The sequence below is a fragment of the Notamacropus eugenii genome, chromosome 5 (assembly GCF_028372415.1).
Source record: "Notamacropus eugenii isolate mMacEug1 chromosome 5, mMacEug1.pri_v2, whole genome shotgun sequence".
NCBI lineage: Eukaryota > Metazoa > Chordata > Mammalia > Diprotodontia > Macropodidae > Notamacropus > Notamacropus eugenii.
In genome coordinates, this window is record NC_092876.1 from 163,851,817 (window position 1) to 163,871,958 (window position 20,142).

Here is a 20,142-nt window from a genome sequence, read left to right on the forward strand (position 1 = left end):
TTTGAAGACAGGTTGCTTCTTTCTTTCCTCTTTATTTGAGAGAGGATTCAACAGTTTTAGGGGCAATGAGAGGGAAGGCATTTGGCAAACAGGGAAGGAAGAACAAAACACTTAAAATATAGGTATGATACTGTTGGTGCCTAACCTCTCTCCCTACAAAATAAGTTATTTAAGATCAAGGAGTATTTCACTTTTGTCGTTTTATCCCCAGGGCCTTACATGTAGTAAATGCTTAATAAATGTCTGCAGAGTGGATGAATGAATGAATGAATGAATGAACGAATGAATGAATGAGACAACAAACTACCTCCTAGGCAACATAAGCCTAGAAAAGATAAGTAAGTGAATCAAATAAAAAGGGGCAAAATGAGTGGGGAGAAAAGAGAAATTAGATGGGGGAAGTTCAAGTAAGTATTTGGAATTGAAAGAAAGAATCTTGGTTCTAAACTGGAAGGTAATATTGTGGGATATGATGGTGGTGGCATACTACTGTTATAAGAAATAATGAGTTCAATGATTTTAGAAAAACTTACACAAAATAATAAAAAGCAAAATGTGCAGAACCAAGAGAACATTGTATTAGAGTAACAGCCATACTGTTTTAAGAATGACTTGAGCAAATAAATTATTTTGATTATTATGAATACTCAAATTAGCTATAAAGAACATAGGAAGAAACACACTATCTGCATCCAAAGAAATAACTGATAAATAGAAGGATGTATAGAACAATTTTACATGTATATATCTATTTGAGTCTAACAGTAGCATCTCTAGGGTGAAGGGAAGAGGAAAGAAAAACGGGAAATTTACATGATAATTTTGTTGTATATTTGATAAGAGCAAGTTGTGCATAGTAGTCTTGCAGTTTTATATACAATCATCTTTTTATTGTACTGTTATAGAAATATTTGTTTTTAGTCCATAAATGAAAAATAAAATTGAAGAGCCAATAAAGGACTATAAGGAGTAAGTGACAGTCTCGGGGCTAAGGTCAAAGCAAAGTCTTAGCTAATCTGCTCTTTTTGGGTTTTGGTTTGGGTTTTTTTTTTTTTTTATGGAAAGTCTCTTGTCACCTAAAATTTAAAAAAAAAATTAGGAAAGCATGAATGCTTGCAGTATCTTTTATTTTCTAGAAATTATTTTAACCAAAACAACTTAGGAAAACAAAATACAAAAAAGAGTACCTCTTTAAATGCTGAATAGGAAAGAAGGCCCATTAATTTCCCTCATAAACTTCTATAAACACACAGACTTAAAGCCCCCCATGCTGGGATGTTAAAAAGCTGTGTGGCATCCATGGCATGTAAGAGGAAACATGAACTACCCTTTACCAAAATGAGGCTTTTACCTATTAATTCAACAAACAAGCACTTTTTATGAGAGCTTTCTGCACTAGGGTTCTCTTAGGAAATTAAGCAGAACTTAGCTGTCTTATCACTTTGATGGGATGGAGATGACAAGAGGTCCATACAAAGAGTCACAACTGAAACTGTTCTTCCAGTGAGGCTAAGTGGTCTTTCCATCACAGGTAGAAAAGACAATCAGCTAACTCCATACTGGGTTCTCTGTGGATACTCTGTCCCACCAAAGAGGTCAGTTTATGAGCATACTGACATGGTGCTGGGATCTTAATTAAGCCCTGGAGAGAAACAGAAGAGAAAAAACAAAAAAGCATTCATAGAAATTAAGGGAGAGTTGATTTACAAACTGTACTGTATTTCAAACTCTCCTAAAAATTCCAAACAATTCCATATACAATTTATTTGTGGCTTTTTTCCTTGGTAATAATTAGCATAACCTGTCTTGTTTAATCAATAACTAAACTCAGGCAACAGAGAATTGTAAATCACACTGAAAGACAAGAGCATAGTTAAGAGGTCATAAGTGGTGATGGATCTTGTGCATGAGAAGACATAGGCTGCTCACGGTTGCTTGACAATCATCCAAAATCCTGAACAAACACAAGATCTAAGGATGCAAGGCAGGAGAATACAGAGCGCGCACACACACAGACACACACAGACACACACACACAGACACACAGACACACACACAGACACACACAGACACACAGACACACACAGACACACAGACACACACACACACACAGACACACAGACACACACACACACACACACACACACACACACACACACACACACACACACACACACACACACACACACACACACACACACACACACACACACACACACCCTTCATCTGTTCCCACAGTCTCCTTTTCTACATCACCATCATCGCTAGCATTTTTATACCTATTATGTGCCAGGCTCTGTGCTAAACACAGTTGATCCTCACAACAACGCAGGAAAGTAGGTGCTCTTATCATTTCCATGTAACAGTTGAGAAAACTGAGGCTGACGGAGGCTAAGAGACTTGTCAAGAGTCACGGAGCTAGGAAATGTCTGGTGCCAGATTTTAACTCAGGTCTCCCTGACTCTCGGTCCAGCACTGTATCCACTGCACTACCTAGCTACCTTACAAAGTACCTCCTTCCACCGCTCCTATTCCCTTATTTGTCCCACAATAATAATATCTGGCACATTCTCCTCATAATCTGAGGTAAGCAGCCAACTTGAAGACTTCATTGACAGTTTGCACACTTTCCAATCCTGGCTTTACTCCTCCAAGGAAATACAGAATCAGAGAACATCTTAGTTCAAGGGGATAGCAAATATCAGCAGGTCCTACCACACTTGAACAAGAATCCTCACTAAAATAAATCCCTAACAAGTAATTAGTTACCTCTTGAAGACACCAAGTGAAAAGTAATTCATTCCACATTTAGCCTGTTAAGAAGTTGGTTTTTTTGGGAGGGGGAGGGGTTTGGTTTTTTTTACAGAGCAGAGATCCGTCTATTTACAACTTCTACCCATTGTTCCTGCCTCTTGCCCTCATCACCTCATGCCCAGTCTATTGCAGTGTATGCTGGTTGCTCTGTCTCAAGTCTCTCTCCACTCTAGTTCATCCTCCACTCAACTGGCATAGTGATTTTCCTTAAAGCCCTGGTCTGACCACATCAACTTCCCATTCAACAAACTCCAGCGGTGTCCTATCACCTTCAGGACCTAATATAAAATCCTCTGTTTGCCTTTTAAAGGCCTTGGCCCCTTCTAACCTTTCCAGTCTTCTTTTACCTTACTCCCCTTCACTTGCTCTGTGATCCAGTGACATTGGCCTACTGGCTGTTCCTTACATAAGACACTCCATCTTCCAACTCTGGGCATTTTCTCTAGCTGTCCCTCTTGACTAGAACTCTGTCCCTCCTCATTTCTGCCTCCTGATTTCCCTAGCTCTCTTCAAGTTCCACCTAAAATCCCAACTTCCACAGGAAGACTTGGCTCATCTCCCTTAAAGTTTATACCTTCCCTCTGTTGATTATTTCCAGCTTATTTTTTTTTTTGTATTGGCTTTTATCCCCCCCTTTCTTTGTATTCACAGAATGCTTTGCATACAGTAGGCACTTCATAAATGCTCAATGACTGGCTCTGATTCCTTTTCCACGTTTCACTTTCACATTTTTAAAGGCAGTTATTGTTTCACCCCTCAGCTTTCTCTTCTCTGGGCTAATGGACAAGTCTCCTTCACATTTTCCAGTAGAGGGTCAGGATTTTCCCTAAGGTCCTTGGAGTTCTCTCCAGTTGTGAGGTGGCCTCACCCAAGGTGTATAGAAAAGTGTCATCATGTCTATCTGTTTCAAGAAACAGAATCAGATTGGATTACATGAAAATAACCTGTTCATTAATCGGAAAAGGAGAGGGCTTGGAGTGAAACAATAATTACCTTTAATATGTGAAGTCCCATGATGACATATGAAAGTGATGTTTTTTTCCCTGTGAACCTTGGGGGAAGCTTGATCTAAAGAAAAATCCTGGTTCCCTCCCACAACCTTAAAACTCAGAGACCACCTGCTACCTAGACTTTCTGTCTTTTGGCATGCCCATTTCTGCATGAAATGTTCCCTTGATAGCTCTAATTGTCTGGAGATTTGTCTTTCCTATTTTATTGTTTTATTCTACTTCTTTGCAATGTTCATTTAAGAAAACCTTATCTCTTCCTTGCTCTTCTCTGTAATTCTGCACTCAGCTGCACTCTTTGCCTTCCCTTTTTCCTCAGCTATCTGTAAAGCATCATAAGTCATTTTGGCACACAATTATATCCCCCAAAGATTTCATCATTCCCCCCAGAATGATGGTTTGGACAGGTCTTACATGGAAAATCTGAGAACCAGTGTTTAAATGCTTAAAGAGCTTATCTACTTACGGGCCAGTTGTAATAGAGGTGGCATAACTTGTAGGTCAGGCGCTGCATGTGGTCTGGTTTCAATCCATTATCATCATAGATCACATTATAATATGTCGGAGTAACAGTTCCCTGATAAGTAGCCTGGCTGATCAAGTAAAAGTCATACCTGAAGTAAAGAAAAGAGTGAAGGGAAGGTGAAAGGAAACAAGGAGAAGGGGGAGAGAAGGTAGAATGGGGAGGGGACAGAACATTAATAAATGATAATAATAATAATAGTTGGTATTTGTAAAGCATTTTAGGGTTTACAAAACACTCTGTCTCATTTAGTGTGAACCTTCAGATATGACTGTAACATCTAAACAATCTACTGTGGGCCAATGACCCATGATATGATAAAAAAGAACAAAATTAATCTGGAGGGAAGGGAAAGGGAAATAAGAAGTATTTGTGAGATAAAATAGCATTACTAATAATACCAACAATAAACACATTTGTATAATTCTTTACAGTAGTTGGTAGCGCGGTGGATAGAGACCAAGCTCAAATTTGGCCTAGTTATGTGATCCTGGACAAGTTCCTTGGCTGCTGTCTGCCTCCGTTACCTCATCTGTAGAATCGGGATGTACTACTAACACCTACCTCCCAGGGTTGTTGTAAGGATCAAATGAGACAACTGCTTAGCACAGTAGTAGCTAGTACTAAGCAAATGCTAGAGAAGTGTTAGTTATGGTTACTGCTGTTTCGATGACAATGATGTTATCTCATCTGACGGCAACATCTGAATGATTCCAATGATTCCAGTACCTGGAGAACCCAACACTGACCAATGCCCAGTTGGCCGTGCAGGCTTGGATAGGTTGCAACCTGTTGTCACCACAGAAAGTATCAATATCAAGGAACTCAAAGATGTACTGAACAGCACCCTCTTTATTTTAAAAGCATAATATAATTTGAAAGGCATCTTCACGTATAGACTTACCATTCAGGACGTGTTGCCTCTGAATCTACCACAGTGCCCAGTGGTGGGTTTTCTACTGTACTGTTCATTTCAGTGAAGAATCTGGACATGCACGACTTCCTCACCACAATCACTGACATTTTGGGGCTTGGGAGGATAAAGAGAACAAAAGAGAAGAATGAGAGAAAAAGATGGCCCCACATTTACATCCCACATTCCGTGGCTAAAAGGTAGCAACCATTTTCTGGAATAGGGACTGGATCAATAATTTTATTAACACAGGAAACTCCCAAATGAAAGCACTCCATATACTAATAACAGGTCAGCACTTTCTCTAAAACTTATGATCTTAGAAAGTGGCCTAGAAAATTGAAAGGACTTACCCAGGGTCACACAGTCATATACCCATGAAAGGCAGTACATGAATTCCGGTCTTCCTGGCTCTCCCGCTCTCTATCTACTATGTCAGGGCTCTTTCTATAGTCTTAAAATAGTGAAACATCCCACAGAAAGCAAAGGTGACATTACTAGTTATTTGCCTATGTCAAAGACTGTCAGAGGGACTGGCAGAGATAATGATCTTTCTAAAGTGCTTTAAATTGCATGGAAGACAAACACTCTACACCTACTTCTGTGGACAGGATAAGTCTTCTCTTCAAGGGCAAGAGTCAGCCTGACAGCAAGCCCTTTCTTTCACCTTTATTCCTAAGACCTGTGAGCATTTTTACATTTAGACTTTAATATATGTTTTATTTTTTAAATATTTCCCCCAATTATGTATAAAAACAATTTTAACATTCTTTTTCTATTTTAGTTCCAAATTCCATCTCTGCCTCCCTCTTCTCCACCCTTGCTGAGATGGTAAGCAATCTAATATAGGGCATACATATATAATCATGTGAAACACTTTCATATTAGTCATTTTGAGAAAGAAAACTCAAACAAAAAAAGGGAAAAAAGTGAAAAATAGTATGCTTCAGAGGCCATCAGTTCTTTCTCTGAAGGTGGATAGCATTTTTTATCATGAGTCCTTTGGCATATCTTGCATCACTGTAGTATTGAGAAAAGCTAAGTCATTCACAGCTGTTTGGAGCACAATGTTGCAGTTACTATGTACGATGTTCTCCTGGTTCTGATCACTTCACTTTGCATCAGTTCATGTAAATCTTTCCAGGTTTTTTGAAATCCATCTGCTCATCATTTCTTATAGCACAACACATATTGTCCACAATCATATACCATTCCCCAACTGATGGGCATCCCATCAACTTCTAATTCTGAGCCACATCAAAAAGAGCTGCTATAAATATTTTTATACAAATAGGTTCTTTTCCTTTTTTATCTCTTTGGGATACAGATCTAGCAGTGGTACTGCTAGATCAAAGGGCATGCACAGCTTTATAGGTTCCAGACTGGATCAGTTCACTGTGGGCATTTTTAAATGGCAGAGGAAGAGACTCATCTCCAGTTTCCTCAAACCATTCCCGCTAAGACATCCCAGTTGCACATGTAGTTCAGATATCTATTATATATATATCCTTAATTTCTACCTAATTCTACCTCCAACATACACACACACACACACACACACACACACACACACACACACACACCACCCGTACCTCCCCCGCATCCACTATACAGTCAAAACTAGAGCAAGGCAACCTAATCAAAATATGACCTTAGAGCTGCCATGGGGATGGGGAAAATGACAGAACTTCCATATGTTGCTTATCAATCAAATAAGATTTCAACCTTTCATACTAAACATCAAAAAAGTCACCCTTTAATCTGACACTAAATTTGCTATAATATGGAGTGAGGGAAAGGGAAGATAACAGTTAATTACCTGTAACTAGAACTGGAATCTCTGAGACTGCTCAGCAGCTGTGGAACCTCATAATCCACAATTGTCTGGAGCTGACCATCCCCGACACCATCACGATACACAATGATGCGTGATGGAAAGCAATGATTAATTCTGTACCACTTGTTGAGTGCTCCTGTGAAAGATAAGCTCAATCAGAGAAGTAGGAGTTGCCAGATTTTCATTCTCATAAGCTGATGAAGAAGATATTCCCATTTTTCTTATTTTTTTTTTTTTTTGGTAAATAATGATACTGATAATTGACACTTACACAGTGCTTCCTATGTGCCAGGCACTGTGCTCTAAGTACTAATTTGATCTTCCTAACATCACTGTTCCAACTGCTTTTCCAATTCCAATCCCACAGTTATGCTTAATTCTAGCCTTTTCCCCGGCAATCTCTGTCCCAAAACCCTTGTGGCTGTAAGCCTCAATTACCAAAGTCTGCCTACTTCTATGCCAGTAAAATGTTAGCCTTGAATAATTTTGGTTAGTTGTTTTTGGGGGCTGGCAATGAAGCTCCTGTGCCTTCAACACATTTACCTGGTGCTACCAGAAGCTACTAACTCTCTCACATGCTGGGACAAGCAGAGATCAGTTTGAGTGACTTGACCATGGTGATCTGTCTACCTGCTTCCTTGGTGCCCCTTATACTGCCACTAAGTGCCCTCTACTTTAAAATGGGGTGACCTACCTCACAGGGTGTTTATGAAGATCAAATAAGGTAGTATTTGTAAAGTATTTAGCACAATGCCTGGCACACAGTAGGTACCATAAATGCTAATTCCCTTCCCCCTTTTCACACATAGTAGTAGGAGCTTAATAAACGTTTATTGATTATTTGCTTTCTCCTTCTAGAGATTGATCTATTTAGGTTATCTATTTCCAATTCTGTCAATTTATATATTTGATATTTCTGTAGCTACTCATGCATTTCTTTTAAAAGTTTAAACTGATTAGCAATAAAGCTACATGTACTAGTAAAGATAATCTGCCTTACGTCATTTACATTCATTTTCTCATTTCTAACATTGACCACTCAAAGTGTCCTTTTCCTTTTAAAAATTAATTTGGTAATTATTTTTTAAGTGATTGACCTTCTTTATAAAATATCAGCTAGGTAGATAGCTACTGAATGTCCCTATACATGCTGTAGTACCTTTCATACAAACTTTCAAACAATCTGCAATATCATTCTTTGTGTTCTGAAGGATACAGCGGGAAAACCACCTAAAAAAAAGCAAGAGAAAACAGAGCTCAAGAAGTCAGTCAGCAATATTTAACATTTTCTCAAGACTGGGAATTTGGTTTTTACTCTTTAATTCATTGCTCTCCTTTTTATTCTACCCAGATTTAGCCTGAAACCAGGAAAAAGCAATCACTGATACTAATGGCAAAGGCTGGGCTGGCCCTAAAGGAGAGATGAAACAGGCAGTTAGTTAGTTCCCTCCTGTCTTTGCAGAGGGAGAAACTACAAATGTGAAACATTGTATATACTTCCAGCCTCAGTTTATACAACAGTTTTGCTGAACTGCTTTTTCTTCCTCTTTTCTCAGACTTTAGAAGAAAATGACTCTCCAAATACAGAAAGGGGAAGAAACACACTGAGAAATAAAGATGACAGAAGAGCAAAAGTCATCAGTAAAAAAAATTTTAAATCAAATGGCATGGGTTAAATTAACGTATTTTCTCTATCCCTACTAACATTTGATGTTCGTCCGGTTTGGCTAACATATCATCGTGGCAGAGCTGACAGAAAACATCAGAAACAGTACAGGAGCAATATCTACTCAGATCCACATTGACCAGCTGAGAAATACGTTCCTTATAAACAGGCTTTTCTCACATTCAATGTTTTGCACACAGTAGGTGTTTAATCAGTATCACCTGAGGTGAATTACTTAAGGGCAGTGACTACCTTACTTCTGTACTCCCTACATCTGGCACAAAACAGGGCAACAAGGTGGTACAATAGATACAGTGCCAGGTCTGAACTCAGGAAGACTCATCTTGAGCTCAAATCTGGCCTCAGATACTTATTAGCTGTGTAAACCAAGTCACTTAACCCTGTTTGCCTCAGTTTCCTTATCTGGAAAATGAGCTGTACTTCAAATACCAAATCAGGGCTAAAAGGTACCTTATAGATCATTTAAGTCCAAAAGATCCATTTTAAAGTAGAGAGGCATAGTCAATCAATAAAGAAGGAAATGATGAACTACTCCAGCATCTTTGCCAAAAAACAAAACTAAACCTCCAAAGGAGGTCACAAAGAGTTGGGCATTACTGAAATGCCTAAACAAGGTGCTTAATAAATGCTTACTGACTGATCAGCTGATTGATTGATTGAAGGATGTGAACTAATACATGGAAAACCTAAATTCTGCTCCCCAAATTGTTCAAAGCAAAAAGTGATGCTTCCATGGATCGGTCCTCAGGAAATATTTCTATACCTTCTGTTCCTTTTGTGCTCCCTGCTGCAAATCTGATAAATTACCTGGATTTCAGAGACAAGCTCACTTTCTACTGTAATTGATTAGCTGAGAGCTAAAAGCATTTTGAGCATGAACAACATTGCAGAATACTAAGGAAAAACCAACATTATCATTACATTTGGGCAACTACCTACAGCAGCAGGTGTCACAAAAGAGGAAACTGACCATCAATTCTCAAAGCATCCCAGAAGCCTGAGACACAAGATTTATTGACAGTGAAGGAGGTGAACTATCCAGAGGATCCTATAAGGAGGCCTTTCAAGAGTTTCATGTCTAGAGAAGTGATGCATTCAATTGAGCAACACAGCCCTGAGTTCTTAATGATAGAAGAATTTTCTCATAGCCTGTTCAGAACTACTCATCTTATAAACCATCCATCTTCTACAAGACATCCACCTTCTTTAAGAGTAACTAATGTGTGCAAAGCACCATGCTAGATACAGGGAATCCAATGGGATGACTCCAGCTCTCTGCTCAAGGGAATTAAAGGGCAAAGAGGTGAGTAAAAAAATCACCAGATTAAGAACATTTGCTGCAATTCTTTTTCAGTCACAAGTTGAGCCATGTTATTTCCTGTCAGGAAGAGCCATGGTGCAAACCTCAGAAGTTGAGCTAACTTCTTTTTGTTTGTTCATCTTCCTTTTTAAATGCAAACCTCAGAAGTTGGGCTAACCTCTTTTTGTTTATCTTCCTTTTTAAAATGTTTTTGTTTCTTTGATCACGATAATCTTTCATTTATAAAATACTGAAATTAATGAAAGGGACCTAGGCTGGATCTACCACGATAAGGAGCTACAGGAAGGTTTTAGGGGAGAAGACATCAGTTCCTTCTTAATTACACTCATGAATGGTAGAAATTGTGCACTTACTCATTAGCACTCTGAAGTTAGATTATTACAAGTATACAAGTTGATAGTAAAACTCAGACCTAATCATAAAATACAAATGAATTCCTATTCAATTATATAAATTAAAAATTATACTTTAAATAAAGAACCAAGGCTAGAAGGCATCTTAGAGATCATTTAAGTACAAAAGTTCCATTTTAAAGTAGGGAGGCACAATCAATCAATGAACTTCTATTAAGTGCCTACTATGTGTCAGGGCAGCTAGGTGGCACAGTGGATAAAGTGCTAGGTCTGAAGGCAGGAAGACTCATCTTTCTAAGTTCAAATCTGGTCTCAGACATTTACTAGCAAGTCATTTGACCCTGTTTGCCTCAGATTCCTCATCTGTAAAATGAGCTAGACAAGGAAATGGTAAACCACTCCAGAACCTTTGACAAGAAAACCCCAAATGAGATCATGAGGAGTTAGATTCAACTGAACAACAACTATGGGCCAAGCACTGTGCTAAATGCTGGACTTACAAAAATAGAGTTCCTTCCATCAAGAAATTCACAATCTAATGGAAGAGACAACAAGCAAACAAATATATGCAAGCAATTTGGGTATAGGATAAATAGGAAATAATTAAGAGAAGGTATTGGAATTATGAGGCGTTAGAAAAGGCTTCCTGTAGAAAATTGGGAAGTTAGAGAAATCAGTAAGTGAAGATGCGAAGGGACAATATTTCAGGAATGGAAGACTGCCCAAGGAAATACCCAGTGCTGAGAGATGAAGTCTTACTTGTAGACCGTCAAGGTCAGTGTCGCTAGATCAAAAGCTACATGTCAGGGAGTAAAGTATAAGTAGAGTGCAGCTAGGTGGCGCACTAGATAGAACACCAGTCCTGGAGTCAGGGGGACCTGAGTTCAAATGCAGCTCAGACACTTACTAGCTGCATGAACCAGAGCAAGTCACTTCACCCCCAATTTAAAAAAAAAAAAGGAAGGCTACATGACCTATCTGCCTCAGTGTCCTCATCTGAAATGAGGACAATAATTGTACTTAGCTCAGAGGGCTCTTATGAGGTTCAAATGAAACTGTGTATTTGGAGTACTGGGCAAACCTCAAAGACTGGTTAAAAACGGCAGGTATTATGGTTAATCTGGGAGAATAAGGAAATCTTCATGTAGGGGGGGTGGATATTTAAATGAAGCTTTGAAGAAAAGTAAGAGGTGAGAAAACAAAGTATTCTGGGTACAGAAACGAAAGAAGAAATATCCCACGTGAAAAGAAGACCATTCTGGCTAATCCACAAAAGTACTGGCAATCAGCCTGTTAAGGTAGGTCATGTACCTAACTCCTTCACTTTACATAGGAGAAAACTGAGTCCTAGGGAACCAAGAAAATTTATCAGCATTTAGACCTAGGTCCTCTCTCTCTAAAGTCCAGCAACCCTTCCAATTTTTCCTAATAAATTTGAGTTCAACATCATATGGGACTTTTATCAAGGTTACAGAGACTCCACTAAAAGGACTGGAATTCAAAATAAAAGTACTGTCTGAGACATCAAGTCATGGTCATCACAACCAACTTTAAACCAGAAACACTTTGACAAACATTTCTTAACTGTCCACTACATGCAGGCCACTGGGGATACAAAAATGAAAAATAATAGTCCCTGTCATCATGGAGCTTAACATCAGGTGAGGGAAGATGGGACATTAATGCAAATTTTATTAATTCACTGTTTGGTCTTAACCAGTGATTTCATTCATCTGAGGAACTTCCTGCATGGAAATTCCCTCTACTTGATGCAGATTGGAAAATCCTCTATAATTTACGTTCATTTAGAGCTGCCTCAGGGCACCAAGAGGTTATATGACTAGAGCATGGTCACCATGTCAGTATATTGTTAGAGGTATTATACTTGAATGCAAGTCTCCAAGGTTGCCCAGTCCTCTATCTACTATGTTACCTTGTCTCTGAAATAACTATAAAATAAATTAGATAATAAATATAAGGGGAAGGTATTCATCAGGTTAGGTAAGAAATCTGAAGAGACAACAATCCCTTCAAGCTGGGAGGGCAGGTGGGTTTCAGCAAAGAGGCGAACACATAAAGGAGGAAAGAATTCTGACGGGTGGACAAAGGGACTCAAAACTGTATCTTACTAGGACGGCTTCCGCTTAAACTTTGAAACGCTGCTTAAAAAGCTATTTATTTTTCCACAAATAAGAGTTTGACAGTAATTGACTAAGTACTCAAGCAGGTTGTAATTTAAAATGTACCTGGTAATTCTGAAATTACTGCTGGCTACAAATCCGACTGCTGAATATCCCCTGCCGCATGTTGCTTTGCCGACATCTATCCCAACCACCATGAGTGACTTGAGCTGTGAAATTCCATTTTTCACAATTAGATAATGTGACAAAGTGGTTATCTGATGGCAATTCTCTCAAACTAGATTTAGGCTGTATAGGTAAGTCAGGGCAAGGTTTCATAGCCAAATAGAGATGCTTATATTTACGGGCAATAGGGAGACCCTGGAGTCGATTGAATAGGGGAGTAACACTATTGCTAAGACATAAGAAAAATCACTTTGGTGCTGTGTGGAAGATGGAATGGAGTGGGGAGAGACTTGAGCAAGAAAGACACTGAAAAAGTCCAGGTGACACCATAGATGTGTGAACAGAAGTAGTAGCAGACCCAAGGAAAAGATGTTATGGAGGTAGACACAGCAAGATGTAGCAGCTGACTGGATATGGATATGAGACATGAAGCAGAGCAGACTGAGGTGGCTACTAGCAAATCTGCATGAGGGGGAAAATGCTGGAGCCCTTCGGAAAAGGGATCAGTTTGGGGGGAAGGTAATGAGCCAAGGCTGAGATGATTATACATCTATACCTGATACATCCAGTGTGAAATGTCTGATACACAGCTCTTAAGGTGGGATATTGCTCTGGGAGTCAGATCTACATAAAGACGATAGTTAAATCCATGAAAGCTAAAGATGTCAGAAAGAGAAAAGAGATGGAGAGGAAAGAGGGAAAAGGAGAGAAAGAGAGAAGGAGAGGAGGGAGGGAGGAAAGGAGAAAAGGGAAAGAAGCAGGAAGAGAAAGAAAAGGGAAAGGGAAAGGAAAGGGGAAGAGAGGAGGAGAGAGGAGAGGGGAGGGACAGAAAGGGAAAAGGGAGAGAGACAGAAAGACGGAAAGAGGAGAGAGGAGGGAGAGAAAGGGACAGAAAGGGAGAGAGAGAGAAAAGGAGGGAGGAAAAAGGAAGAAGGAAGAGGGAGGAGAAAGACAGAGACAGACAGAGAGAATGAGGAAGGGGAAGAGGGAGAGAACACCCAGGATATGTCTCCTTAGAGTGGCACTGCACACATGTAAGAAAAATCTGGGATTTCATCAATACATGAACTCCCCAAAGCAGATAACAACCTTTCTATGACTTAGTAAATAAATCCCAAAGACAAGCAATTTGTTCAGGGTCATCTAGCTAGTTAGTGTTAGAAGTGGAATTCAAACCTAGGCCCAATTCCAAGCCCAGCACACTATCCATGTTGATCAGTGACTAAAAATTATGCAGCAGCATCCTCCACCATGATCCCCTCCTTGCCTCTGAACTTAAGGAAGATGTCAAAAAGAAGCTCCTGCTACCATCCCTGGTAGTCACTGTCTACCAATTTCCAGGGACTCTGCATATTGCTCCTCCACCTTCTCCGAGAGAGCTAACTTCAGAGTAAGGAAGACCTAAGTTTAAGTCTTCCCTCTGACACATACTAGTTGTATGACCCTGTATGATTTAACTTCTTAGTGCCTGGGGCAACTCCCTAAGACTAGACTAATAAATTGAATTTAGGGCAATAATGGACACTTCACAAAGCTGTATGATTGACTTTCTGACTGATTTGTATGAAAGATCCAAAGGATTTCTGGAATGAGGGAGGATTTTCTTCTACAAAGCCTCAAAGCAAGTGGGCTAAGCAGTTGTCTCACCGGTATCTCCACTGCCCACAACTCTCCTCCAAGCTTGCAGACCATCTGCATCGCAATCTTTGTGGCAAGGTTCATCATCATTCCTTGTCGACTCAGAGTTCGAGCCAAAACGCACTGGCTTGGAACTGGATGATCTAGGATCAAAAACCTTTTAATTGAATCATAGCAGTCCTTTTGATCTGAAGGAAGGATAGACATCACCTAAACAGAAACAACAGGAAGCAGAGTCAAACGATGTGTCCTTTTGTTCTACCTCCTGTAGTCTTATTCCCACAACTATGACATTTTCTTAATATCTTACACCAGAGGTTCCTGACCATCCTTTTCTTTTTTGATCACTTACCCCATGGAAGTCTAGTGAAGTCTACAGAACCTTTCTCAGAATAATGTTTTTAAGTATATGAGACATAAAGGAAATGACTTAAACTGAAATACAATTATCAAAATATTTTTAAGAACAAGTTCACAAATTCCAGGTTAATAACTCCTACTCTAAGTAAGGACAGAGTTATCTTCTACATTATAGTCATTTGGATAATATTTGTAACAAGAAAACCTTAAAGCTTTATATAATTGCTAGCCATTATAACAATAACAATAACCTTTTCATGTCATGACCCCCTGGACAATCTGTTAAATTTATAGACTCCTCAAAATAACTCTTTTAAATTCGTAAAACACATAGGATTATAAATGAAAATAATTATGTTGAAATGCAGTTAACAAGTTGTTTTTTTAAGTTCACAGACTCCAGGTTATGAATCTCTGTGATACACTTGTCACATCTTAATATATAACAACAGTAAATTCTTGGCCTCTCTGCATACAGATTAATGAAGACTGAAATATCCTTTTCTCCCTCATCTGGCCTCCAAGCCTCCTCTTCTCTAACACAAAATCTCAGAGTTATAGGGACCTTAGCATCTAACTAGTCCAACCTATTCTTGAAAAAAGAAGTCATCCAGCCTTTATTTGATGGCCTCCAACGAAGGAGAACTCCTTAGCTCTTAAAACAGCCCATTCCCTGTTTGATTATGTTTAGGTGTTTGGAATTTCAACATCAAATTGGCCTCTTTACAAAGAGCACTTACAAGTGCTACCCGTTGCTCCAAGTACTATGAGGCCAAACAGGACAAGCCTAACCCCTTGTCTACTCAACAGCCCTTCAAACATTCAGACAATGCTATCATGTCCACCCTTGAGTTTTCTTTTCTCTAGGCTAAATATCCTCATTTCCTTCCACGGGTCCTCACATGACACAAATTTAAGCACCTTCACCATCCGACTCTCCTCTGACTATACTCCAACTTAGCAATATCCATCCTAAAGCATGGTGCCGGTACCAAACACAATCAAACAAAAGTGGTCTTCCCGGGGCATAGTATCACAATATTATTGTCTCCTTAATTCCAGGCACCCTTTCTGGGCCTCCATCAATCCAACCTCAGGGGAGACGATTCTCCTTCCTGTTTTCTTTTCTCCTTTCTCCTCTCACATTCTCCTTTGCCCCTTCCCTTATAATCTCCTGCTAATCCAGCTCCCACCTCTGCTAAATAAATCCCCTGCCTCACTCTCAGCATCCCTTCACTATTGTGGGCTTGCTATCAAATTGCTCCCATTACACACAATATGAGCAAATTTGAGAATGAGCTCATCAAGTGCTAGTGGTTGTTTGTCCACTAGGGACAGGGCAAAGTTAAAAAAAAATCAGGCACTGATTTTAGAATTTTAGAATTAAAAAGAACACGATCCATGGTTCAAGCCCAGCTTGGTCACTATGACTCCTTGGGCATGTCAATTTGCCTCTCCAAGCCTCAGTTTCTCCCCTATGAAAATTAAGGGGCTGGACTAGATAGTCTTTTAGGGCTTCTTCCGGCTCTGACATCCCTTGATTCTATCTGTCGTCGTTGTTGAGTCATTTCAATTGTATCCAACTCTTTGTGAGCCCATGTGGGGCTTCTTTGGCAAAGATAATGAAATGGTTTGCTATCTCCTTCTTCAGCTCTTTTCAGATGAGGAAGCTGAGGCAAACAGGGTTATGTGACTATAATGGGAGTTAAAAATCTTCCCCACCCATTAACAAGCCTCAGGTGGGGCTATTCAGGGAGGCTTGTTTTGTATGAAGGCCCACACCTTTGGTTGATTGCTAATGAGGGTTTGCCTTCTGGCTCTGAAAAGTGCATATATGCTCTGAGGTGAGGTTTTGCTTTGGGGCTCAAATCACTGGAAAAGTGTTTATGTGATTAAGTCAGATGAGACTCTGGGCAGCTGTTAAGGAGCCCAGATGTTGGTACCTCTCTGGTAACCATGTTTGTATTGTCTATGGTCAGACAGTTGGAAGCCCTGTCGGTCTTTCTGTTTGTAATTTCTGCTTGTATTTTCTCTGAAGTTCAGGTTGCTGACTTTTTCCCCTGAACTAAGTGAATGATATATGTGCTTGATTAAAGTAAGACTGTTTACCCCTTTTAAAGTTGCTTTCCTTAAAAAAGCAGATCTAAGAACCTGTGTAGCAGGCCCTCCTGTGTATGCCAGGTGCTTACCCAGGGTCATATAGCTAGTAAGTTTCTGAGGCTGGATTTGAACTCAGGTCTTATCATCTACCAATACTTGAATCTGGTGGTGGGTAGAGGAAGGAGAAGCAGACAGAAAATGGGAGGAATGATATATCAGTTTTCTTGGCACTTTTAATGCCCATCCCCTACTTCAGAGCAAGCCTATACCATGTGGAAATATAACTTCCTTGTCCTTTCTGGTCATATGACTCATCCCCTTTCCTCTTAATGCCTTCTTCACTGCCTTCCCTCACTGTACCTCCAAATCCACTAACCTCCATCAAGTAGCAATGTTTTTAAAAGGCAAAATGTGGAACATTCTGTATCCAAATGCCAATATCTAAACATTAGTTTTCCAATAAAAGGAAAGGACAATTAAAATTATGGCTGGAGAATACACCTGGCATTGATATCTTAGAAAATAAGCAATTTTTCAGACTATGACCCAAGCGGTAGCTTCCAGCTGGTCCACTGAGCTGTTCACTGTATCTGTAGCTATAGGATGACCAGTGACAATAGACACAGGTATGGGTAGGAATGAATATGTATGTCGAAATTCTCCTTTTGAACAAGATATAGAGATAGTAAGAAAATATGAGAAATTAAAAATAATTTTAAAAATCAGTTTTTACTCACCAATTGTGTCTCAGGATGTACATGTTGTTGTATAGTCCGTACAAATGCCGCTGTGTTTTCTTGTACTTTGATACTACATGAAAAAAGAAATGAATATCTAAGGTCTATTAATTTTCTATACTTTACACAGTGCTTTATCACCACAGCATTACAAATACTACACAGGGATTTTCCTAAAAAGTGAAAATGTTTAGCAAAAATAAAATTTTACTTGAAGCACATTAAAACTTCCCAACTGTAAAATGTGGGTACTCTCACTACTAGACTAACTTAATATGTTCAAAAATCATGTTTTCAATTAATTTTTTTAATTCAGTGACTCTTGGAGACTTGGTCAGATAGAGGTTGACCTGGAATGTCTCAGAAGCCCTGCCAACCTGGAGATTCTATGTTTCTGAGGAAGGCAGAATGTCTTTGGTTTTAAGGATTTTTATTACTGTCATTTTGTTACTGTTGTTTGACCATGTTTCTTGGCAAAGATATTGGAGCGATTTGCTATTTCCTTCTCTAGTTCAATTTACAGATGAAGAAACTGAGGCAACCAGGATTAAGTGCCTTGCTCGGGTTCACACAGCTAGTAAGTGTCTGAGGCCAAATTGGAACTCAAGAAGATGAGTCTTCCTGACTCCAGGCCCAGCACTCTATCCACTGTGCCATCTAGCTGCCCACTGTTATTATTAATTATTTAGCAACTTTAAAATGAAGTTGGGGCAGAACTTTTGAATCACAGGCATTTATGACATCAATGACCAAGAGCAAAGTCTCTGGCAAAATTATGATTTAGGGGAAAATCTGGAAAATGTCCCCTCCCACTGTATCTATGCAGACAAATTTCTGAATGAAGTTAATTAAAATCTAACTCATATCCTCTACTTCATTTATTACCAATCAAAGGATCTCTTCTTTTTCCATGAGAGCAGGTTTACTGGGGTTTTTTCATAACTGCCTCTTCTAGGTAGTTGTCTCAACTCTCCCCTCAAGTCTAATCAAATCATTCAATCCACCAACAGGCATTTACTGAACATCACCATGACTGTGTGCCTAGCGCTAAGCTTAGTGCCATGGGGCACTAATATATAAAACAATATTCTTGCACCACAAGGAGCCTGGGAAGCTGAATGGTCCAGGGGAAAGCATGCTGGATTCCAGAGTCAAGGATGGGGATCTGAATCCTAACTGTCACTTAATACTTCTGTGACTGTCTTCAAATCACTTTTACCTCTTTGGGACTCAGCTTGTTCATCTGTAATGTGAGGCAATTGGACTAAATAACCTCTCAGGTCTCCTCCAGTTCAAAATCAAGGATCCTACTTTAGTTTCCTGCAGAAGTGGGTCATGTCTATGTGCTTATATTATGGAGTCACTGTGAATCTGAAGAGCCTTTTACAAACAAGTATCCAGGTGGCAGGATAGTATGCACTGATTGCCCATGGCAGGTGAGCTTGGCCTGTGGTAAATGTAAAACGTCCATTTCTTTGTCACATTGAATTCTATGGCAGGCATGTAAACTTAACCCCTACCTGAAAATCATCATCTAGTCATTTTAAAAGGAGATGATATATAACAATCAAAAGGGAAATAAATAATCTCCCCAAGAGGAGAAACCAGTCATTAGCAATAAAACCTAGAAGCCAGAAAAAGCTCCACTATCTATTCTTACCTTTTCATGGATTTATTATCCAACCTGTGCATTACACAGAGCCTGTGCATTCTGTTCTATATGCCTCAATCTCCTCCTTTCATTACTCTATTTTTCTACAGAATAGGGAAAGGGAGATAAGAGAAAATGAAACTCAAGCTATCTCTTACAATAAACTCTATTAAGTGAAAAGATTGTAAATGAGTAGCTAAAATGAGGCTTTGAGATCATCTGATTTTATTAAGAAGCCTTGTGCTGTTGTAGCAAGATTCATTATTAACGAAGTTTAATTTTGAGTTCTACATGTGGTTTATTCTCTAGTAAAATAGCACTACATTACACTGGCTAGACTGAAAGACAGGAAAGATAGAAACTGTTATGGCATGTGCATTAGGAGATATGGTTTCTGGTCCCAATGTCTCCTATAATAGTCACCCTGGGGAAGTCACTTTTCCTCAACGAGTCCTTTTAATCATCTCCAAAATGAAAAGGTTGTAACAGATAATCTCTAAGGTTCCTTTATTCTTTCTTTGATTATAAAGACATAAAATTTAACTACCACATCGCAGTACTTCCAGAGTGCTCTGCCATGGTGAAACCACAGAGGGAATATTTCTTAGTTCTGACATCACATTTTAGGAAAGACATTGACAAAATGAAGAATGGGATGGGTATAGGACTTCAAATAATGCTAGAAGAGGGCCATTTTAAGAAATCAGAGATGATTAACGTAGAGAAGAGAAAACTTAGGTCAGACATGATACCTGTCCTCACATTTCTGAGAACTGGGATGACAAAAAAAAAAAGAATTCAGCTTCTTCCGTTCATAGTAAAGAGCGTGTTTGTCCTTCGTTGCCAAAGAAGACCATGCCACCAGAGACATGATGACATGACTTGCACTTGATTT

At 39.3% G+C, this 20,142-nt stretch overlaps 1 protein-coding gene across 2 annotated transcripts in view; it reads right to left on the reverse strand.

Annotated features, from left to right (window-relative positions):
- Window positions 1-1,110: 1,110 nt before the first annotated feature.
- The window catches only part of PIWIL4 (piwi like RNA-mediated gene silencing 4), a 61,766-nt gene continuing 42,734 nt past the window's right edge, over window positions 1,111-20,142 (reverse strand). For both annotated transcript variants that reach the window (XM_072611316.1, XM_072611317.1), the window contains exons 14-21: window positions 17,597-17,669; window positions 14,409-14,609; window positions 12,702-12,805; window positions 8,254-8,324; window positions 7,077-7,230; window positions 5,249-5,374; window positions 4,288-4,435; window positions 1,111-1,642 (exon numbers count right to left, since the gene is read on the reverse strand). In XM_072611316.1, coding sequence (XP_072467417.1) covers window positions 1,526-1,642; window positions 4,288-4,435; window positions 5,249-5,374; window positions 7,077-7,230; window positions 8,254-8,324; window positions 12,702-12,805; window positions 14,409-14,609; window positions 17,597-17,669 — 994 coding nt within the window. In that variant the 3' untranslated portion in view covers window positions 1,111-1,525. The remainder of the gene's footprint in view (window positions 1,643-4,287; window positions 4,436-5,248; window positions 5,375-7,076; window positions 7,231-8,253; window positions 8,325-12,701; window positions 12,806-14,408; window positions 14,610-17,596; window positions 17,670-20,142) is intronic.